At 50.4% G+C, this 24,528-nt stretch overlaps 1 protein-coding gene across 6 annotated transcripts in view; it reads right to left on the bottom strand.

Annotated features, from left to right (window-relative positions):
- Window positions 1-24,528, bottom strand: part of zmiz1a (zinc finger, MIZ-type containing 1a) — an 83,435-nt gene that overhangs the window by 19,791 nt on the left and 39,116 nt on the right. For all 6 annotated transcript variants that reach the window (XM_040177724.2, XM_078104462.1, XM_040177720.2 and 3 more), the window contains exons 3-5: window positions 8,201-8,309; window positions 5,642-5,755; window positions 3,221-3,326 (exon numbers count right to left, since the gene is read on the bottom strand). In XM_040177724.2, coding sequence (XP_040033658.1) covers window positions 3,221-3,326; window positions 5,642-5,755; window positions 8,201-8,269 — 289 coding nt within the window. In that variant the 5' untranslated portion in view covers window positions 8,270-8,309. The remainder of the gene's footprint in view (window positions 1-3,220; window positions 3,327-5,641; window positions 5,756-8,200; window positions 8,310-24,528) is intronic.

Genomic DNA, 24,528 nt, shown 5'->3' with positions numbered 1-24,528 from the left:
AGTTCTACACACGCAGCTCAAAGCTGGAAAGAAAGACAGGGTGAGAAAATCAATCAAGTGAATTGAGACAGATAGGTGACAAATGAGTGCGTGTGTGGCACTCCCACACTGGGAAATTAGTCTACACAAAGTGTTTTTGTGAGCGGTGTGTGTGTGTGTTTGTGCGGGAGTTACAGCCACACCCTGGAAGTTTTCTGTCCCTGTCGACGCAGCGGAGTGGCTGCTGTCCTGAGATCGCAGCGAGCGTTGACAATCACGCTGTTCTTGCTGGGGACCGTTTACTCGTAATGTCAGATGCGAGCGTGTGTGGGGAATCTACAAGCCACCCGGAGCAAAGAGCTTCTTCAAACACTTAATCAGCTGAAGAGGGGGAAAGGCATCATAATAAGTCTGCGCCACTTGTGTTGAATCTTAACCTTTCCGATGACATGTGACGCTAAGAGTGATTGAATCGTTTCATCTTTGAGCGGGGCGGATGAACAGCGAGCAGAAACCTGACTCAAAACATTAAAAATAGGTTTCAAAGAACATAGCGATCATTCCAGGGAGCAGCTACCTTTAATCCGGAGCGTGTCAAGTCATGTTGCAAACACAACACACAAACTGAGTCACGCTTTACTTTCGTCTGCTTTGAACTTTAACATCGTCGAGAAGGGTAAAATAAATAGGATGTTGTCACAATGACAATTATTTAGGTGTAACACTGGTGCCCACGCTTCCAACGGTGACGGATTCAGACGAAGGAAAGGCTGAAACCCTCGAGAGATTATTTGCTTAATCTGATTATATGTCTGCTGAACTTCACGGTAGCCCGAAACAGCTCAAAGTCTATTAGGGTTTGGTGTGTTAGTAGGTCAGCAGCTCACCTAATTTCTAACAAGCCTCTCGGCCGTAAGTTCTGCCGACGACCACAAATCATCACGAGGAGAACGTACGCGGCTCGTAAGAAGATTCAAGAATCCACTATTGGACGGAGTGCGACGCCACCGAAAAGCCAAAGAAAACTGTGATTTGCTCCTTTTCGAGAGCGTGGACTCGCTAACGGCGTTAACAGTGCTAATGCTAGCTCGCCTAACAGCAGATAAATCTCTTCACTGGCTGATTCCAGATTAGAGCAGCACGCTAATCCTTAAGGCCCCCGTGCAGGGTCACAATCCCCGCAGCTCTTCGGCAGCAGTTTGCGTTGCTGAAAATCTCCTCCCGATGCGCTCGACAGGTCTCACAGGGCAGCGGATTTATTGTTGGGAGAAGTGAAAGTTTACCTCAACTGAAGGCACTTATTTTTAAAATTTGAGATGGAGAATATTTTTTTCCACTGTTTATTTTTTAGTAGCCTCTCTAACTTACGTACCGAAGGTCATACCTTTATTTGCTTCCGGTTTAATTTTCTACTAAATTAAGTGTTACCGTTGCAAAAATCTCAAGCTGTCAAAGTGTTAAACGAAAAAGGAGGGGGGGGGCAATAATTGCTTCATGAATTTCCTCTTTAACTAATGCTACGAAAAGGGTCGGCGTGATGGATCTGCACTCTTAAGAGTCTGCGTCTTCCCCTGAGGAGCCCGCAGAGAGCATCCCAGACCGCTCGGCCCTCGCCTGGGCTCTCGGGTGTCAGACGCGCGGCCCTCTGTCGCCATGCAGGCTGTCGGGAGATTGTGCTGGGCTTGCACAATCTAACACACATTTATGCGTGTGCACACTAACACACACACACACACACACACAATACAGACAGATCTAACAGAGCAGAAAAAAGCCTCTCTGCAACCTTGTTGATGCATGATGAGAGCATGCGTCTTAGTCAAGTGTGCATCACGTCCCCTCTGTCTCCATCTATCTGCCCCCCCGCCCGCCCCCCCATCTGCTTCCTCAGAGAGACGTCCTTGTAAGGAGGGGTAAGAAGGATGATCAGTGAGTTAGATCTGCCCTGAGTCACATCTGCTTTTCACCCAGACAGCCTGCCTTCCTTCCTTCCTCATTTGATGACTGGCCGCACCTCCCCCTCCCCAACCCCATGCCCGCAGAATTACACTAGAGTTCCCATTTGTCCGCTGTGCATAAACAGCTTTTCCTGAAACCCAGTGCTGTCTTCTATTAGATCCCAGAACCATCAGCGGGCCTGAGGATGATTCTGACTGTCAGTCGGGCTCAGGCAGCCGGCCAGTGCGAGCCGATGCCTGGAGAACAATCACATTATCCCGACACAGGAACACAGACAGAGAGAGAAATACAGCAATCAATATCCTAAACCGACGTCCGTCTGACCGCCTAAGTTCCTCCCGACAAAATGCTCCCCACCACAGCTGAAAGAGGATATTCAGCTGGAGCGATGTTCACGTCACGGGGTCGTGTGCGCAGAAGACGGCAACAAACTTGCGTCTCGTGAGAGGAATTCTTTGATAAAAACCTGAAACAACGTTTGGAAACCAAACCGTTTAATGAGAATGTTTGCTCATGTGAGGGCAGAAACGAGGGTTCCTCTCCGCTCTGACCGGCTGTCTGAGGCTTTCGTAGGGCAGAGTGAGCGGTCCAGCACACATCAGCGACACCTCCCCGGCCATCCATCGCTCCCCCGCCTCTCTCCCGCCTCTGCACATTTCACTTTGACAAATGCACAAGAGCAGGCCGCTCCGGCAGAAACCGTGGGAGGTGGGGATGAGGAGGTATGAGGAGGTCGGGGGGGGGGTGTTGGATTTGATAGATAAATGTCTGAGGATAACATTACTGCTCACTCTTTCTCTCTCTACCTTTGGTGGAGCGTTTTTTGTGAGGCCGCCACCCGGACAGCTCATCTCGATAGCACATTAATGTTTAATGGAGACTAAAAATACCTGACATTACAATGCTCCGTGGGCTTTTAGCGTGATGTCTGCGGCCGCAAACCTACATGCCACCACCTCCACGGTGTGTTTTTAAGCGCCGGCAAGAACAAAGCGATATGCAAATGAACGAGTCTTGTTAGTGTAATTACGAGATTTTCTCCCGACATCGTAATGACCCATTCCGAGCAGCTACGCGGTGCATCCACGCAATGAAGTAATGAAGGATCACAACTGAAGCCACACGGCGCTTTGTTTAAAGCGCTTCATTTTCGTGGAAAAAGTGGATGATTGCAGCGTGAAGAACAATGCGCACTGCGTTCGCCTCCGTCTCGCAGCAAAAGGGTCGACGTGTGAAGCATGCGCCTGCGGGGCATTTTTAGCAAAGTGCCGCTGGGTCTTACCTGCAGATTTGGGAGTGAATTTGTCCCTGTTGGCGGCACACACGGCCAGCAACCTGTAGCCCAGATCCAAGTCGTAGCCCTGCTGAGCAGCGACGCGACTCACCACCTGGGAAAAAGAAAAGGGCGAGGCATTCTTTAGGCGCTTTCAAAATGGCATTGGATCAACTGTTTTGCAATCAAGATGCCATTTTAAATACATCATTTAATTACAATAATAGTGATTTATGTATCTGTTTGCGTGTGTGTCCGTCCAGCTTTCTGGTCAGATATTGACGCTCAATCAACAGTGAGCCACAGCTCAGGCATCTTAATCCTTCCACTTTTCTAGTATTATGAGCCACCGCGGTCACTGAACATTTTTCCTTTAGACAAACACGCACTGAAAACAAACATGGTGAGATTAATGTGGAGCCTGCAGTCTGGATCGCTCCAGCGGTCCACAGTAAGGACAAGTCCGGCGACTGCGTCCGCCCCCACGAGAGGCGAGGCCGCCAAACCGCTGAAAGGTCGTCATCAAAGAAGCCCGCTCGGGCCCAGAAGTGAAGGGAGTTTGTCAAGACAAACAGACAACAGGTATTGTGGAGACACAGATAAAGTGACTGCTTCAGAGTACAGTGCAGAAACCAAGTGAGTAAATTAACATTCCTCCTCTTCCCTCCAATTTGGAGAGGAGCCTGTCCTCAGCGGTGTGGCTCTCATACTGCTTTTGTGCTAATGACTTTAAAAAGAGGTGGAACATTTATGGCGCATGGAGCGGGAGCCTCCAGGACATTAATATAATACGTTAGAGGCGACGCTGAGTGACGTTACACAGGACTCAGGAGACAGGGGTAAATCTTTATTAGAAAGGAAAGCCCTTTGCTTTTATCTGCTTACAGATGGCAACTCCTCTGTTCCCTCTGACCTCAACACATTACTGTTAACAAGGTCGGCTGGGGTGCCTTTTAGAGAGCCAACATAACAGCAAGCAGGGATCATAAAGTGCCTTAGTCCCAAGTAAAATGAAAGAAACACTGTGGGAATTATGTCAATAAACAGGGTTCATTCGATTACCACCCGTAGTTAAGAGACGACAATATAAAACGTAGCCTAATCATAGCAAATTTATTTTAAGCTGTTATGAAGATTTTTTATTTTTTTGCCCGGGGATAAATCGCTCACAACACAATCTATTCAACCGAGCCGCATCATGCAAACCGTGTCGATCCCGACAAACAGTCGATTCCTCTCCGCTGTCAATCGTTTAATTTCCTGCGTGAGTGAGTTTTGCACGAGGCAGGCGGCCGGCGTCAGAGGATTCAACACGGATTTAAGCGTTTCACCTCATAAGCCGTTTTCGGCCTGATCTCCCTCCGCGCATCCAGGCCCATATTGCCGTCAGTATGAGAACAGTGACTGTGAGAGGGGCTCTGGGTGCTTTTCTATTTGCTGGAGGGAAAACTAAGCAGCGGGTTGTGTGGTTTATTTCTGCGTGAAAAGGGTTTTGGTGTGTGAAAGATCGCTCCCGTTAGAGCCGAAACCGAAAAAGTCGATGTCTGTCTGCACTGTCAAACCAACACACACATTTGTTATAAGTTCAGCCACAAAGATAAAATCCTTGAAAGAATGCGAGAACTTGTTGCACGCTGTAATTCTCCAGATAAGGAGCCGTTTGCTCTCTGAGTCCGATGAAATAATTCACCCGATGGAACCCCCCCCCCCTCCCTCCCCACCCGGCTCTCCCCCATGCTGAGAGGGATCTATTGTATAGCTCTTTATCTGCCTCTAAGAGGCTTTTATTGTGATTTACACATTAATGAGCATTTATCTGTTTGCTCACGCTACCACTTCAGCCGGGGGACAATGTTCCTCCGGCGCTTCAAAGGCTGATGTCAGCGATAGACGCGTGAAACTTTCCATTCTCTCCTTTAAAGCCTCTTTCACACATGTGACTGTGTCTGTAAGTGCATATGTGTGTGTGTTATTTACACCTGGTGCTGGCCAGCTCTCGGGCCCTGAGCCCAGATCGATAAACGGTAGACGGTGAACTGACTGGTGATAGCTAAGGGTGACTGGGTACCCACAGTCCTGTTCCAGCCTCTTTATTTCATTTGTGTGTGTGTGTGTGTGTGTGTTGAGCACAAAGTGGAGAGAAGCAGCGGGTGACGAGGACTTTAACCTCTGTCACTGGTCCCTTACGGCCTGAGCAGCTGCCTTGGATAAATGTTGGAAACAGACATGGTGAGACTAAAGCCGGCTATGAGCGGCTTTCAACCCGATTTAAAAGGAACAATTTTGTATAATTTATGTACCAAATGAAAAAAATATATCAGAAGTGGAGACCAGTCTTTTCTCCTAAGTATCCCCCCAAAAAATAATAATAATTACTGTTTTGCTCACCTCTCCTAAAAATTGGAAAAACCATAATTACTGTTTGCATACCGTCAGACATCCCATGAGACTTTGCTCGAAAGGTCGTTGGAACGCCCGGGGATCTCCGCACCAGTCGAGCAGCTCTGTGGCCGCCGAGTGGAAGTTGGCCGGGTTCTGTAAGTGCTGTGCAAACACGGGGGAAAGGAGACGGCCGTTAGAAACACTGGGAAATAATGAGCGGCATTCCGATTCACATCAAGTACAAATTACACTGAAAACCAAACAGTTTTTTCGCAGGCCCGCACTCCGAACTGCCTCGATTCAACGTCTTGTGTTTCTGCACAACCCTGTGAGGACCTTGACTCCTTCCAGTTTACGCCCTCTCTCACAGGCCCTGCTGCATTGTGGGGGGAACATCACACCCACATCAACAATGGTGCCAGTGTTTCCTGTTAATCTCTCTCTTGGAAACAACCCGGCCTTCACCCCCCCCACCCCCCGCCACACGGCAACCAAAATCTTTCCCTACGATCCTCCTCCTCCTCCTCTCTCATTCCCGTCTCATTCATTGCCCGTTTTTTCGGAACGTAACGGAGGCTCGGCACCAGAAGTCCACCGGCTGGCTCGGCCGCTGACAAAGAAAACAGCCGTGGTCCTGGCAGCTATGTGTGTAGACTCAATACTCGCCGCCGGCCTGTTGTCTAATCTCTTTCAGTCTCTGTGTGTCCCTCTCGCTTGCTCACTGAGGCCTAAAACAGTCGAGTCTTTTCTTCCCAGTGTCTGAGTGCTGCCCGGGCTGGCGGGCCACAATAAGCGGTTTTTAAAATTGGGCTCCCTTTCTTCATGGCTCAGGAGGTTAATAGCTCTGAAATGGGGCAGAGCTGCAGCTTGTTCACTCGGCGAGATTGAGCCCACTTGAAAGCGTTTATTATTCTCATCTGGTGCCGGAGCGTCTTGTTTTGTGTGTTCCTCGCGGAGAAGGTAGAGCCATTGTCTTTAGGGGGCAGCCGAGGTGAGCGGTTTTTGAAAGGCCGGCTTTCGGGCGCTGCGGGACAAAGGGGGGGAGAGGGGGCGGCTCTCGGGTGCGCGGCGGGCCGGCGCGCCGGGCCCGGTACTCGCCCCCCCAGCGGAGAAAATCTCCCAGGGCTCCCAATGATATCATGAGCTTCAATCAGCTTCAAGAGGGCGTCCTTGAGTGGCTCATCATTCTGGATGTGAAGATTAGCCGCCGCGGAGCGCGAGCTGCTCAAACCCTCAGAAAAAAGGGGCCCGGCGGACGATGAAGGCGGAGTGCAGCGAGAGGGAGGGAGGGAGAAGAAACTGCTCCAGATGAGTGATATAATCTGGCGTTCTCGCCGCCTTAGAGGAGGTGTGTCGGGGGGGAATCAGAGCTGGCACAGCGGGAGCTGTCTGTCTGGACTCGCCACCGACTCAGCCTGACAAATGTCGGCTCTGGGCCGAGCGGGAGGACAGCGGAATGCCGACACGTTTTTATTTTGGCGGGGAGGAGGATGAGGAGGCCCGGGCATTGTTGTTGTTGTTGCTGCTGCTTGAGTTTAGTTTGGTTGGGGGTGGAGGGCCAGGCCAGGCTCAGGCTGTTCAGTGCCTACCTGGCTGAATGAAAAAAAACACACACACACACACACGCGCACACACACACACACGCATACAAAAAACCCCATCTGGCTCTCTGCCAGCGGCTTTCCCCAAACCCGAAACAACACCCGGCTGGCAGAGCCGCCACGAGCTCAGAGCTCGCTGACTAACTCGCCGCCTTTGAAGACGGGTTTACTGCGAATTCTATTACAGCCGGAGTCGAGCAGTACATAAACCGGAGTGCAATTAGTGCATTTATTAAGCTAGACGTGTTAACTCGGGCTATTTGGGGGCCTATCAGTGACGCCTGGGAAAGTAATCGCGGAGGCTTTGTCATGGGAGTGCAAAAAAAAAAAAAAAAAACTCATTTAAGAAAAGCTGACAATTTGGGAGAATAAGTCTTTGCTGTGCTTTGACATCAAGCAGGCAGGCTTACATGAGAGCACTAAGGCAATGAGGGGCTGTTTAGACAAAGGATATTATAGTGCTCAGGAGTTTAGATGAGTGGGGGCTGGGGGGGGGGGTTAACAGAGAAAAGGCACAAGTCGCCTCACAATCGTGAGCCCACCGACGTTCATCGCCCCGGCGTCACGTGCACGTCGCGAGATATGAAGGATCACACCCGCGTGGCGCAAACAAACAAGCCCACAGCCGAGCGAGCTCTTATAGGCGATTAATCACAGGCAGAGGGCGGTCGCCCCCCCCCCCCGGGGTACGTCGGACTGTTCCTGCCTGTATCGGTGTCTGCGAGGAGAGTCCAGCAAGCGTTTGAGCAAAAGCCACAACAAGGAGTCAGGAACGTGATGCAAGCGAGCACAAGAAAGTAGGGCCTGTTGCTAAACTCTTTGAAATCTCTTCTCGTGTTTGGTGCCCCCGCCCCCCCCCCCCCCTCCTCCCCCTCTGACCCTGTGCAACATGATCTGTGTGACTGGAGCTAATGGACAGAAAACCGATGCCCTTATAAGGTGCAGAGAGGAGAAAGGAGAAAATGGAGATTCTCTGCAGAGGCCTACGTGGGGTCTTTGTACACACCTGTTTGATGCACTGCAGCCTGTCATTGGTCTGCTGGATGTGCCGGTCCATCGATGGTAACGTGTTCATCTTGAGGTCTCTACCGGCACGCCATCAAGGGTTGCGTACTCTGTAAAGGAAGCCGGGGAGGAGAGGTACACCTGTTAGAACGGGTTATTTTGCGAGTAAACAGTTTGTAGCATTCGGGGTGCCGCACAATATCTTTTTTGTTTTTTGGGGGGCAAACTGATTTTTCACGACAGCTTTAAAAGAAGCACGCCTCACAGCCGAGGTCGCAGCGGACACGGGATCGCGTGTCTTACTCTCCGCGTGCATCTGTCTCTGATCCAACATCGAGCGGCGGAAAACAAACAAACAATCAACGCTCTCCGTGCTCGCGTTCATCAGCACATCTCGGGGAGAAAGATGGAGGCCGGATTAATGGGCACCGCGCTGCTTTGGCCCTCTGTGTTTATCTCCATCAGTGTCGGTCCGCCTCACATTCCTCCGCACAAAAGGCGAACTGAGGGACCACAGGTGGGGGATGGGGGAGGAGGGGGGGGCGGGGGGGCTCTAGAAAGCTGCTCAGTACTGATAAAGGGTCCCCCAAGACCCCACGCTGTGAGGAACAGAGCGAGAGTATGAATACGATGAAAGCATAGTGCACAGCCGGGGAGTTTTCATGTGTAATGCTCAGTCTGGTGGGCTTATCTCAGAAAGACTATTGCACACACTTTCTGTCTCACAGACCCACACACACACACACACGCACACACACGCATTAAGAGCATGTAAACACAAAAGCCCGAAATCTCACTTTGATTAAGCGTAAAGGTGCAACTTCAAAGGAACACTTTGAGAATAAGAGTGTATTACTAATCCTCTGAGCTTAGGCATTACCAGAGTAGAATTACCTGCAGTGCACTTGCACAACGTCTTAAACATCGGTGAGTGAGTACCGGGGAATTTTTGGGGCAAGTGTGGTCAAGCGGGCTAAACGAGCACGGCGCTGCGGCGGTCGCCCCGGGAAAGAGTCCCTCCAAAAATGCAGCGGCCCACGTTCTGCTGGGCTCGGCTGACCGAGCGCGACGTGACCACAGCTTTTTGGGTGGCCCAATTCTGCCGCGCCGTCTCCCCAGCGTCCAGCAGATGTCTCCCTCTCCTTCGCGCGCTGCACACCTGGAGGGGGCGAGTGGTCCAGAGAGGGCTCCTCTAAGCCCCTGACAAGTGCTGCAAATCCACCCCCCCCTCCCCCCTCCCAGCGGCCGGGCGGGTCCCACGGGCCGCTAACGGGGGGCACGCTCCAGCCCAGCCTGGTGGCTATTGATTTACTGTTTCTGTTTCCTGCTGGCCCGATACACACCGGCAGCCAAGACTGGGGAGGAAGGAGGGAGCTCCTGCCCTCTTTTACACCAAATCATCCCTTCTTTTTTTTTTTTGTCCCTTCCTTCCCTCTTTTGTGTTTTTACAAGGTCCAACACACACACACACACACACACACACACACACACACACACACACACATCTGTGATTCACACAAACGGGCCGTGCTTTTGTGAGTCGATGAAAAGACGGGCCCTAAGGTTCTGAAAGGAAAACGGGTGAGCTGGAAAAGCGACTAGCTGAGATAAGAAGTCAATCCACCTGACTGACGTGCGGCGGGCTGACGGGGTGGTTTAGGGTCACACCCTCCGTTCGGGGCGGGTGGAAAACGTGTTGCGTAACTGCCGGTGCTTCTGTGAAAAAATGGCGGCGGCCCTACATCCTTGTTTACCATCTAGATAAAGCTCGGTGATCGGCTGAATCGTCCAAGGAGGACAGACAACCCAACGTGTCGCCAGAAAGCGTTTTTTCCTCTCTTCCAGATGTTGTGCTTGGACCTTTTCGGGGGGGGGGGGGGGCTGTTTATTTGAGGACGCTCAAAGACGGGGCCCCGCTTAATCTTCATCGTCTCAATCGAAACCGCTCAATCAGCTCCACTCGGCGGATTACACATCCAATTATGCCGTGCATATGGCAACCAACCTTCATACAGCGGTGGGGGGGAAAGAGGAGGAGGGGGGGAGGGGGGGCGGCTATGAATCACAGCAGAGTAACAAACCACGAATAACGCCAAACATCCGAGGAGGCCCTCGATAAAGCAACGACACACATCCATGTTTTGTTTCCTTTCTATCTCTCTTTCCTAAGAAAAAACAATCTGGGGTGGGGGGGCAGAAGGTGGGGGGGGGGGGTGGGCAAATCCTCAGAAACAAAAGCAAAGTAATATGAAATGCACTGGGGTGTGACAGGAAGAGGGCAAAGAGGGACAGAGTCAGCGGAGAAAAGAAACAGGGAGAGAAAAACAAGCTGTGGTGAAATGATCTCGTCATCGGCAACAGCACACAAACACACACACACACACACACACACACACACACACACACACAAACACACACGCGCGCGTAGAGTGTGATCACTCATACGAGTGATTTCTCATTTCAGACAAATGATTAGCACCTTTGTCGAGTGCAGCCGGCTTCGTGAACGTGATGGTTGGTGGGAAGCCGTCACACAGCAGTTCATAATGTGTCGGCGCGCATCAGGTGCACGGCGAGGAATATGGTTGGAATGAGAATCCAGATATTAATATATGGATAATCCTTCATACTCATCCTCATGGTATTAATATAAAAGCAATATATATGTAAAACCTCAATATACACATTAATTATCCAGGCTGACATACTAAATCACCTGTAAACTGCCCCACTTACTTACAATAAAATTAAATATTTATCCGCAATTTATTACGCAATTCATTTATACACATAATAAGATGATAATAGTCGGTCCTCTGTTGTGAAAGCCTAGAGATCGGTACCACGTTTGGCCAACATTCTGTAGTATTTCTCACACATTGTCTACTACATTTTAGTCACGCGCGCTTAGTGTGGAGGGATCAAAAAACATTCTATGAATAATATATTTGTTTGTAAAATTGTGGCTTTGCATGCAAAACTATGGGGGGGGGGGGGGGGGGGGGAAACAACAACACATTTTCGATGTGGTTTTAATAGCTTGATCTCCTGAGCAGTCTATCCTGTATGTAAAGTGTAGAGGGCAGTGCTGAACAATCTAAAAGTCTGGCCGGAGATCCTCTTCATTATTCAGCAACGGTCTGAAAAGGGAGAACATAACTATTACTCCTCTCTGGCACACGGCGGGGGATCTTCTCTCCTCCTCTTATTCAGTTATACGGCCACAGCTTTTCTTTCTCTCCCTCGGTGCCTTTTGCTCGCCCTATTTCTATAGCCCTCAGACATCATTAGAGCCACCCAGCGTGCGACTCCTTTTTCACCACCTTCCATTTTTCCGTTCTATCATTTTCCTCTTCCCCGTCCCCATATCTCAACCCGCCTGCCACTCTCCCCACTCCCTCCCTCCCTCCCTCCCTCGCTCTCCTTCCTGGGGCCCCGTGCGGGAGCTGCCATAACAGGAGGTGGAATGGATTCATTTGCTCTAATGTGGTCTGGGCTGCAGCGTGGCACGGCGCGGAGCGACACTTTCTCCCACTGCACGCGGGGGGGGGGCGCTCTCCCTCTCTTCCCCCCCTTCCCCCTCTGTCTGCAGTTCATGTGTTTTCAAACAGGCCAATCAACACCACTCAGCTGTGCTGGTCTCTCTCTCACACACACACACACACACACACACACACACTATTATCCGTAGTGACCTCAACTCCCGCAGCCAGAGAGCCCCCTTTTAGGCTCTCATTGCCTTCATGTTCTCCCGGCCCGGTACTCCACCTCTCTATCAGCCTGCCTCCACCATCGCAACCCCAGCATTTTCTGCCTTAATCCTCTCCTTCCGCTAATTCCCCCCCCCCCCCCCGCCCTCTTCCTCTTCCTCCTCCTCTCCTCCTCCTCCTTTTCTCTTCCGGCGGAGCAAACTATTGGCCACATCGCTCCTCAAGGCCCTTTATAAAAACCCTGACAGCATCGCAAACACAGGGCTCCATAGAAATTTGAAGAGACTGGTCCCACGGCGATGGAAATAAAAAAGATATACTCCAAATGTCGCTGTTTGTTTGTCTTCGGTTTTAATGTGACAACCACACGAGGCACCGGGCCGCTATGTGACACCCAACACCGCGACGCAAACAGCTGTGAAGCGCCGACATGCGAGCCGCTCTGCTGCCGTCTATAAATATGGAGCTTTAGTTGTTTAGTATTGCAGGTATGCGCCACCAGATACCCACACACACACACACACACACACACAACCGTAGCAGCCGATTATTTCGCCACTCAATGTGTGAGATCAGGGGGAAAAAAGCAGCAGCATGCACTAAGTGAGCCCCAGAGGTGCCCTCTCTGTCAGCTAAATATCACAATATAAGGGAATTAACTGATAATATTTGAGGCTTTAACATGGTTCCAGTTTCACTGAACTAACCACATTAAGACACAAGGTAGACTTTAACAATCATTAAACATGAATACATCTATTGATTGTTTGCTTGATTAATCGATTCATGGGGTTATATCTGTCGAATCCCTGGTCTTGAGTCATGTCTTCAACATGCTGTTGATGAAGACTTGATTTCCCTGATATTCCCTCCAGGAGCTGGTGGGAACATTTACCCTGAGGCCTGAAATATGAGCAACATAAAACTGATAACCAACCAATTTAACATATCGACTTAAAGAGGTTGGATAATTGGTCCTTTTGAAACGTGGCAGGAAAGATAATTGGACATTCACTCCTCACTACTATTGTCCAGGTGGGCCAGAGGTGAGAAAGCAGCCGGGGTTTGAACACAAACTAGTACTTCTCAACCATAATCAGCCCCTTAATATCCTTTAAAGGGGCTGATCCCTTAACTACAACCGAGATGATGCCACATCGCCTCCTGAATCCTGGTACAATATGTCAGCGACGTATTATATATCGGCTCCGGTGTCATCAGACATTGCTTTCTCTTTTTATATCCCTGTGTGTGTGTGTGTGTGTGTGTGTGTGTGGGGGGGGGGGGGCACGTTGTGGTTTTCCGTTGTCTCGAGTGCATTAAAAGGGGAAAGGCCGTCTCTCTGAGCGTGACATGTGAAATCAGGTCATCCACGAGCCGAGTAGAGCTCGAGCCTCAAATGATGAATGAATGAACTCCTTATTCCATACAATGTTCCAGTTGCTGAGGACTATAAATACCAGCTGGAGAAGATTGGGTCTGGCTGCCACATACCATTTTCCACGGTCACGAAAGGCAAGATTTTATCACTCGCGATGCACAAGGGATAAAAAAACGTTACGCGCGTGTGTGTGTGTGTGTGTGTGTGTGTGAGGCCAATGAGTGGCCTTCTTCAATGACCAGGACCATCATACTGAGGCCTTTCAGTGAGAGCCCATGAATCACAGAGGGCTTCTGCAACTGGAATAACAAGCCGTCTAGCAATATATGAGGAGGCGACAGGGCATCCGAGGCGAGAGGAGGAGACTGATTGACGGTGCTTGTGTAAAGCTAACCTTATGGGCCTGACTCCAGCAGAGCTGTTAGCTCACCCCCCCGCCTCTCTTTCCCCCCGCCCCCCCCCCCACGCCCCCTCCTCTCCCTGTGACCACCGAATGGGTAAACTGACAAATTCCATGTCCTTCGGTTTCAGCAAACGGCAAAACGCTGACCCAAATGCAATTAAACAACATCAACGGGGGGGGGGGGGGGGGGGGGCGAGTGGAAGGCATCGGTGTACGGTAGCGTAGAAAGTGCGTGCGATGGAAAGATGAAAACAGAGGGACGGGCCGGGAGTGAGACTTACAAAGAGTGAGTGTGATTCAATCTGCTCGGTAAGCCATGAAATGGTATTGGTGTCATTAGGGAGAGCAAAAATATATCTGTGCAGTCCGCCCTCCATTCCCCTCGTCTTTGACACTCAAAAAGCACGATCTCTACAGAAAAAAAAAAGGCATCGCCTCTTTGCACTTGGCTGAACAAAAACGACCTAGAACACGGCGGCGCCTGTCAAGCGACCTTTATTTCTCCCTCTGATCTCTGATGCAACAAATCCCATTAACCATTAACATAATTATAATCCTAAGCATTTCCAATTTGAAATCCTGCTGGAATCAAACATCACACACAGCAGAGAACTTTCGTCCCCACAAAACCGATCGACAGCACGCGACACATTCTGCGCAATAAAACAAAGTGAGCCGATGACGCGTAATGTAACTAAGGGAACTTGCTCTGACAGACCTCCCTGCACATGGAGAGGGGAGAGCGAGGCGCCTGCTCTGTGTGTGTGTGTGTGTGTGTGTGTGTGTGTGTGTGTGTGTGTGTGTGTGTGTGTGTGTGTCAGAGTGAGGGCTATGAGTAGCAAAGAACACAAAACATCTGCTTGCTGTGAAAATGAAACCGCCTAATGGTGTACACCGAGGAGCGGTTCCATGCACTGAATCCAGGCAGGTACTATTTGGCAGAGAAAAAAAAAAAACAGGTTGAAAGGCTGATGTGCTTCACTGCGGCTTTGACGAAAAAAATGAAAAAAAAAACTCTTAGTGCCACAAAGCCCTCTGCCGGTGTGCGCGTGTTTATTTGCGATCTCGAGCATCGTTATACAAAGTCCATCCTATCAGCTTATCTTCACGCATGCATGTGTGCAAAACATGTCGAAATGATGTTGACACAGCACGCAGAGGCAGAAACACACATCTTCAAGCCTCCAGAGGCTCCGAGATGTGTGTGTTCTTTCGCTCTATAATGTTGCTCGACTGTGGCTCTGCTTCTTTTTTTTGAGGGGGGGGGGGGGGGGGGGGGGGGGGGGGGGGGGCAGGCAGGCGAGACAGCCGAGCAGACGGGAAGAGAGAAAAACACTCGTGCAACATATTACATGCAGGACAGAGAGAGAGAGAGATGGCGAGAGGTCATCCCCGGGTAATTTCTTTTGGTCCTCTCCGAGCGCAGACACACACACAGACACACACAGACACACACGCGTGCACACACAGGGAGCAGGTAAACCAATTACAGCGTGACATGAATCACTAAAGCTACAGGCGGCGATGCCGCCAAACGGCAGACATCTTTTCCCTAAGCGCGGGTCATTCCCGAGCCTCCTTCGCCTCGCGTTTGCACATCTGGAAAGGAACCGTTGAAAGGCTTTAAAGACAAATAAACCTAATTCCCGCCCCCCCCCCCCCCCCTCCCTCCCCCAACTTCCCGTCCCGCACAAAGCCGAGAGATCCTGTGAGGTTCAGACAGCTCCTTTTTTTTTTTTTAAATGTCTCCAACAGATCTGGAGGTTGACTGCTGGGAAACATCTCCATTAATCCCACAGATGTGCAAAATGTATGCAACCCCCCCCCCACACACACACATGCCTCCTTCCACCAGCTCAAAACAAAACAAACAGTTGCTTTTGAGGAGGCACGAGGTTGGACGTCACATCAACGACGGATGCCAACGCCACGCCGGAGTCTCCAGGGGACGGTTATGAGTATTTACGCGGCAACGGCTTACGCAATTACTTTAATTTTCCTTTAATCACCCGACGGCTGTCAAAGCGATGTCGCGTCGGGTCTCGGTCACACCAACGCCACGGGCTGCAACGGAACCGAGACGCGGGCCACAACTTGTAATTAAAACAATCTTCCAGGGTCCCTTTCTCCGTGGCAAAAAAACGCAATCGGCCGAGTTGATGCTAAACTGACACCGGCGTCATAGAGAGAGAGAGAATGAGTGTGGCGAGCAGCGGGATTTGGGCTGGATTAGATGTCGCTTTGGCACTCGGGTCGTATTTGATGTGGCCCTCGGTGTGCGTTGTAGATTCGGAAAAAGTAAATATTGGATGAAGGGCGTTCTGGTGTTGTGCCGGCTGCTGCCAGGGGCTGTTGCTGAAAGTCAGCAGCCAATAAAATGAGGGTGCGGGGGGGAGATGGAGAGGGAGGAGGGGAGGGGGGGGGGCAGCTGGGGCCGAAGTGGCCAGAGAGCGGAGGGGAAGCCCGTGCCCCCCCCCCCCCCCCACCCCCCCTTCAACGCATTTACCAGCAGCACCAGGTCTTCTAATGCTTGCTCAGCGGGTAATGATAGCTCTCTCCTTGGCTGTAGATCAGTGTGCACTCTCATGCGTTCACACACACACACACACACACAACACACACACACACACACACACACACACACACACACACACACACACACACACACAGAGCACCAGTGCGACATGTTGCTGGCTCTCGGAATTGAAAAAGGCCTCTGAACTGCTCTCTGAGAGCCACTAACTGGCCATTTGCACCTTCTGCTCCGCTGGAAGAGGTCCCTCCTTCCTTGCGGTCATGAACTCCCCCCACCTCTTCCCCCCCCCCCCCGCACCCCCCCCTTCCCCCGTCTGCACTCCATCACACCCGCTGCTCGCTTATCCTCCGGCCGTCTGTCTGTCTGTCTGTCTGTTTCACCCCACAATGTCTTTATCTTTTTTTCCCTCCATCTCTTTTGTCTTCCTTCCATCTCCACCCTCTTCATCTCAGTCCCACGTCTCCTCTCTTTTCAGCAGTGTCCCCCCCCCTCCTCTTTCCTGACTCCTTGTTCCCTTCCTCCCACCTCCTCTTTTCTCTCTCTCTCTCTCTCCCTCTCTCTCTCCATTCCTCTGGCCCTAAAACCAGCCCCTCGGCTGCCCGCTTGCGCTCACTCTGATGGCTGTTACCATGACAACCCTGTTCTTTCAGCTCTTGCAAAATAATGAAGACAATGTGTTTTCCATTTAGATGAGTTTTCTGGCGCAGCGGGGAGATATGGAGTGTCCATCTTGCCTCTTCTTTCACTGCAGAGGAAATGTAATAAAAAAAGGGGTTTCTAACCTCTTTCTCTGACACTCCTTCACACTGCCTCTCTCCCTACACACACACACACACACACACACAAGTCAGGGTGCTGTGTAAGCCAGCTGGGTGGTAAAGTGAGCTCAGTGTTTTCTCACCGTGGCGGAGAGAATAGCAGCAACGGGTAACGTCTGGCTGGTGTTGCAACAAAGCACATCATCTGCAGCGCGTGTTTGGCTCTGCAGTGGCTCGCCGTCAGTGTCGAGGAAAAAAAAAGAAAAAAGAAAAGCCCCTGATTGACAGGTGGGAATTGGCTGGTTAAAAAGAGCCGCCACGAAACCGGTGGCCAACTTGTTCTGCGATAGATTTCTGGCCGCATCCTGACGGTGATAAACTGTGAACATCTCAAGTCTTATTTGGGAATTCTTGGGACTTATTGATGATCTTTTTACAGCATAATGCTCCAGTGCGGTAATAAACGCCATGACAACTAAAATTGATGCTTCTTTCTCTCTTGCTGGTGTGGATACATCTGCTTGCACAGCATACAAAGTGAACTTCCATGCAACTACTTGTTAAGGACTGGAATGAAAAATGTACGCTTCTCAGAGACTCAGAGAAGGTTTGGTAGATGTAAAAAAACAAACTCTTAGATTGCAATAAAAAGATGACCATGAAAGTAAAAATGTGTGTCTCTAAGTTGAAATTGAATGGAGCGCTTTCGTTTCTGGTTCTCAGTTGTTGTTTTCAAACATTGAGGCAGCCGATCAGCTGTTTCAGGAATACAGTGTACCTCTTTGTGAAAACCACCTCTGCCTGAGAAGGAGAAAGTCCCATATGAGAGCAGCGGAGAGAGGGAGCAGTATAATATGTATATGTCTGTGTGTTTACAGTGGAAATAGTGAGTCTGGGACATTTTCTTTGGGTCTCTTTTCCAGTGTTTATAGAGAGCGGTGAGGAACAACACTTCCTGAGAGCAAAGCCAGCTTTCCGAACCCAAACCCTTTTCCGAGCCCCGCAGACGGGGAACGCTCTGTCTCCAATTTTTGTTTTCCACCCAGCGCCGGGTAAACACGGAGTCTTGAAAAAAAAAGCTGGTGTGCAACGCGCGTGGGCGTGTCTCAGATAATACGCACATGTACAAAACAAGAAGCAGACAGGCGGACTAATCTCGGACAAATGAGCCAAAACAGATGAGGGCGAAGTGGTGTTTTACCAGCCGCAATGGAACTTTTTCACGAGGAAACTGCTGCAAGCGGATGACGTTAAGAGGGTCGGGCTTCCTCTACAGCCCCCCCTTCACTGACCTCCTGCCCCTCAAGTTGTCTCTCTCCGGCCCGCAGACGCACACTGGTGACAGGAGGATTTAAGAAGGAAGCCGGGAAGAGAATTTCTCCCCGCTGGGCTGCTCACTCTTAATTATATCCAGATCGCTTTTTAAAAAGCCAAGTTTGCTTTTAACAAGACCTGCAGAGAGGGAAGGCGGCAGCAGAACATGAGGTGTTGTCTTTTAAAAAAAAAAAAAATTCCAAGCATCTCCATCATCTGCCATTACCCACAATGCAACTCTACCGCCAATGGGTCAGCCCGAACCTCAGATGCGCTGTGTTCAAGCCCCCTTTTTTCTGTGCGCCATATGCCGCTGGGCAACTTTCACGTTCACCTCAGACTTCCTATCAAACGTCCAACGGTGCGCTAGTAGCGGCTAACGTAGCCTCGAGCCGCGAGCTTTAAGCTTTGGAGGGGCGGCAAGCCACGACGAGCCGAGTGACTTCAACCAGGGCGAGTTATGAGAATCCATAAAGCGTCTCTGGGACACGTGCTGCACGTTCCCCCTTCTACCAGTCATCGTTAAGTCGAGGAGATGATGTCACAAAAACCGCGGAAAGCGCCCCATCGCCGCCTGCCTAGCCGCGGGCTTTGTCTTCAAAATGTAAAAATATTTTGGTCACATTTCGCACAAAACCCGAAAAACACATTTTTCGCCTCACAAATGAGTCGAACGACGAACCCACAATCAAAGCTGCTGTTGATTCATTCTCTGTCCCCTCGGCTGTTTGATGAACAGGCCGCCGTGTCAGCGGAGGGTCGTGTATCATCCTGCAGCTCTCCGTGTGTTTGAAGAACAACTCCCGCCGTGCGTGTGCGTGTGTGTGCGTGTGTGTGTGCGCGTGCTGGCGTACACGTTTAAACACACCTAATCCTCAGCGACAGAAACGTCATCACATCGCCTGCTCCTCTCACGTTGTTTACTGCAAGGGGGGGAGGGAATAAATGAAAAAACGACCCTGCGTTTGATCCTCAAAGGGTACACACACACGGACGCGTGTAAAGACACGAGGTGGGAGGTGGCACGTCATATAGTTGCATGTGGGTACAGACGTGGCAGCCTTTTGATCAGAAGGTTGCCCGTGTGGGGGGGGGGGGGGGGGGGGGCTTTAAAGTGCTCCGGTTGCTTCCCACACGCCATCCATTAGTGATGTGTGCGATGTGTTCTCCCAGCTCGCTGATGACACTCCTGTGGAAAAGGAGCCCAGCGGCACGATGCGGCCTCGTCTGCGCGTTTACACACGTGAGCCCTGCATGTGTGTGTGTGTGTGTGTGTGTGGAATTGTGCCACCAGGTGTTGTTTTTGTCGTCTCTGCCCCTCTCTTTCTGTAATACCATTGTCCACTGCCACCTGCAGAGCACCCCCGCCCTCCCCAAACACACACACACACAAATCCCAACAGATCAAAACACTGCTCTCCATCAAATCCAGGGAAAGCCTGTTTACCGATGATCCGGCGTAGAGACAACAGGCGGCGTGAGAAGGAGATGAAGGGAGGGGGGAAGAGGGAGAAAGGAGAGAGGTGAGGGGTGAGAGGGGCTGAGGGAGTGAGGCAATCGGGGGAGCGGCCAACTGCACGGGGGCCTTTTGTTATCGTCCATTGTAAAGCAGCTAGGTGGGATAATTGGTCTCCTAAGCTCAATGCGCAGCATGCATTTTTAATGCGCTCGCACTGTTGCTCATTTCATACACGGGCAGGAGACGGCACGCGGAGCACAAACGCCGATGTTTACAGAGGAGGGCGGGCGGGCTGAGGGAGGCACGTTTAATTCCGCCGCGAGTTTGTCTCCTCTTGTTAATGTTGTTGATAGTTTGTCGCGTAATTGATCAATGAACGTCCCGGGGTGGCTTCTTCTGAATGAACCATTTACATTCAGGGGGACACGCAGTACTGCGCCCAGAACATTTGTGGGCACATCTAAAGTATTTGGTCCGTGCAGATTTTAGATCTTTGCGTTTTGTTCCCCACACAAATGACACATCACAGGCCGTGTTGATCAGTGTGATCTTTTTGGACAGAAGTACCAGTATTGGTAAAATATTCATCTGCTGTTAATGTTTGGATATTGACATTTGGGCTGCATTACGCCAAAACCCAAACAGACCCACCACCCAACCCAGCGCTCCACCGGGGAGGAGACATCAGATTCATCCATCATTTCACTGGCGCTGAGGGGGCGACGAAGTCTCTGCACACTCCAATCCAAACTCACTGCCTGCAGGCCGGCGGCTCAGCAAGGCCAACCCCTCTGAAGCCGGACGCCGGGTGGAAGCGCACTTAGCGGACGAAACCCCCGCCGAGCCCCAGCGGAGACGTCCCACCTGTCAAAGCACCCGGCAGCTCCGTCCCTCCTCAGCGCCCGGGCTGCCACCTCGTAATAGCGCTAAACACCTCCCAAAGCGCTGCTTTGGTGGCGGGCGACGCCGCAACCCAACGGCTGGCAAAAAGGTAGGACGGCACTTGAGAGGTGGCAGGTGGGGAGGGCGGGGGGGGTGGACAAGAGAGGAGCCCACTCCCCTCTGTGGTCACTTTAACACGGCCCGTTAACACGTCCTCGCTCAGCCGCCTCCCGCTAATGATCAGCTTCATTATTAATGAATAGTTCATTTTATTTTTTTTAAAAAAGGGGGGGGAAACCACTTGGAATCCGATTTTTTTGTGTTCTCGGTCAAAGAATGTTTCATTCATGAGGAGACTAAACACCGGGAACAAGTGAAATCTTTCATTTTAGCAAGGCCTGTCAAATGTTTGACAAATGTTGCTGATGCTAGTTTTTCACACATTTCAACAACAAATATTAAACGGTTTCAATACAAAACCATTTTTCATCAAACACACTCCAGACAACACAACTATAGAAAGAAAATGAATAAGCAAAACAAACAACAAAATGAACCATGAACCACTCAACAAAACTGTTAAATTGATTTGGTTGTATTGAGACCATTCTTTATCGACAAACTCATTTCAGCAATAAACGCCACCACCCGTTCATTCTCGGTCTTTTGCCCTCCAGTCACCGCGTGGAGTTTCTAGGAACGAGCACATGGCGCATCCTCGGCTGCTCCAGATGTGGTAGAACGACGCTCTGCAGCCACAGGACCGGCGTGCAGCGAACATGTGTCCGTGTCTACCGCGCCGGGTGCGTAGTCATCAGGCCCGTGGATGTTCTCTTTGATGCAAGCTGCCAAGCGGATGTGAGCTGGCACCCCCGCCCCCCCCCCTCCCTCCACCACCCCCTCCCCGCTCCCCGGCGGCCAATCTGCTCCTCTGACTGAGCGACGCAGACGGAAGCGGAGACGCGGAGGGCAGAGCGGAAGCATCTGGGTAACCCAAATGAGGTCTATTTTGTGACGGCGGACAGACGGACGGCCGCCGCTAATCTGCCACCTCCTCGCCGCGCCACCTATAATCCATAACAGAGAGGCAAACAGCGAGAAAGAAAGAGTTTGGGACAGTGGGAGAGAGACAGTGGGAGGGAGGGAGGGAGGAGAGGACACTTGCGTAATGCCAAAAATAGGCCTGATCCCCGGGCGTGAAATAAAATGTACTGGCTAAGTAAACACTTGTGGGCCACTTTGTTCACGCTGCTCAGCACACTGGAAGCCCGATGAGGTTTCACTCGGGCGCGCTGTAGTGTGCAGTAGAAGACACAATAAACACGTCCAACGAAAGGCAGCAGCAGCAGCGCGGGTCGCGCTCACGTCCCGTTAGGCGGACGGGAGACTCGGCCGCGAGTGACCGAACGCGCCACGGGAGCCACATTTCTTCCAATTAGGTGTGACTGACTCGCCGTTCGGCCCCGACCTCCCGAGTGCGTCTGTGTGGAGTGAGAGCGGCGGCGGGCGGACATGAAGACGAGGTGTCTGAGCATGTGCCCTGTGTGCTACAACATGTGTTTCGTATTCACTGCAGATAACAGGAGGCCGTTGGAGGAGAGAAAACAGCAGCCATTGATTTTGTGTGCTGGGCGGGCGTTTCTCCATTCCAGAGAGGGGTCGATACGCACACGCACACACACACACACACACACACACACACACACACCCCCGAGAGGTTGCTGGGGGGTGGAGGAGCAGTTATACACCACTCTGGACACTTGCTTACACACATACATATACATATATATATATATATATAATATAAATATATATATATATATATATATATATATATATATTGGCAGTAAGTGGACACAAGGCCGGTCAAGTAATCACAGCTATCATATAACCTGCCAGCACACACACACACATACAGACACACACACTATCAGAGACAAATAGCGATTGAGAGCAAAATGCATCAATGGACTCCATAAGATAATTTCTTTACTGCGAGTGGGGAAGCAGTGAGGGGGGGGGGGCTTGTTTCAGCATTAAATCCTTTATCAAGTATCCGGCAACATTGATTTACATGGGCTAGTATGCCGGGGGCAGCAAGGATCTCCCCCATCAACAGAGGGGCCACCCACACACACACACACACACACACACACACACACACCCCGAGAGGTTGCTGGGGGGTGGAGGAGCAGTTATACACCACTCTGGACACTTGCTTACACATATATATATATATATATATATATATATATATATATATTTATATATATATATATATATTGGCAGTAAGTGGACACAAGGCCGGTCAAGCAATCACAGCTATCATATAACCTGCCAGCACACACACACATACAGACACACACACTATCAGAGACAAATACAGATTGAGAGCAAAATGCATCAATGGACTCAATAAGATAATTTCTTTACTGCGAGTGGGGAAGCAGTGAGGGGGGGGGGGCTTGTTTCAGCATTAAATCCTCTATCAAGTATCCGGCAACATTGATTTCCATGGGCTAGTATGCCGGGGGCAGCAAGGATCTCCCCCATCAACAGAGGGGCCACACACACACACACACACTCAAACCATAAGTACAAGAAGACGCTGACAGTGGGTAGTGAATGAACGTCATGTCGATCAGTAATCACCGCTGATCCTAAACATGGCGGAGGTCGTGTGTTGGTGGTTGTGCGGGTTGGGAGCCAGAGGGGAACGCCGGTCAGCTTTGATCAAAGATGCACCGCCTCGGCTGGACACGGGGCCATTAGAGGGGCCCCCTGACAAATATGACAGTTCAGCTTGCGTTTATGTTTTATGAGATGGGGGCGGGGGCAATGTTCAGTTTTGCTTTACCACTTATTTTCTGGAGAAGTTGTGCCAAATTGTGTTTTACGATTTAGATTTTAGTATCCTAAAAACAATTGCATTCTGGGAAATTAGATATTTAGTCCCCCAAATAAGAGTTAAAAATCACTTTCTTACTGCAGTACCTAACCTTTGTGAAATATCACTCATTCATGTACGTATGTGTATTTGACACATTTTGATGTATTAAAGTATTTTTTACGCTCCATTCGCTCAAAACAAAACAAAAAATAATCACACAAATGTCACCCTTGACCCCTGACCCCTGACCCTGAATGTTTTCTGTTCTCTGAAGAATCTTTGCGTCAATCAGCAGACAAAAAAAGTGTTGTACCAAACATGTATAAAAAAGGGCCTGAGGCAGTTAGAAGTTGTTGCGCCGGAACAATTCTGACAATATATTAGAATAATATACTACCAAACAGAACTAAAAAACTTTTTAGGACTCTTTCTCCGTCTTTGTTGGCACTTTGCTACATTTTTGGGCAACGATATAAATCAGCAGAATACTGTGAGCAAAACATGAGCATACAGAAAAAAAAAGAAAAAAAACATTCCACAGGTGCTCCTGTGGTCACTAGTGGCGCTTCTTGCCCAAGCTCCATGTTTTACGACTGCGAAAATAAATGTTGCAAATCCATCCGTCAAACCCGAAGACGTAACCGAATCAATAAAACGTTTTTACGCGACTTCCAAAAACTCCAGCGAGCACACCGGGTCGTCCTCCAACCCGCCTGCTCCCGTGGAATTAAACTGTTGTGACATTTTAAGCTGTTAGCTGAGAGCCGGTCAGAGACAGAGAGGATGACACACACACACACACACACACAGGAATAGAGTAAAAGACACACACACACACACACACACACACAGAGGGGAGCAAAATGGAAAAACAGGGTCAGGAAATTGGCCAGTTCCTGTGTGAGAGAGGTAGAGAAGGCGAGAGAGGAGAGCCGGGGTCGAATGGGAGAAAACAAGAGATACTGACAGAAAAAGACACGGCTTATGTAACTTTAG

This window comes from Gasterosteus aculeatus, chromosome 6, assembly GCF_964276395.1.
Source record: "Gasterosteus aculeatus chromosome 6, fGasAcu3.hap1.1, whole genome shotgun sequence".
Lineage (NCBI taxonomy): Eukaryota > Metazoa > Chordata > Actinopteri > Perciformes > Gasterosteidae > Gasterosteus > Gasterosteus aculeatus.
The sequence above is the reverse complement of the archived record's forward strand: the minus strand, read 5'-3'. Positions and strand labels throughout refer to the sequence as shown.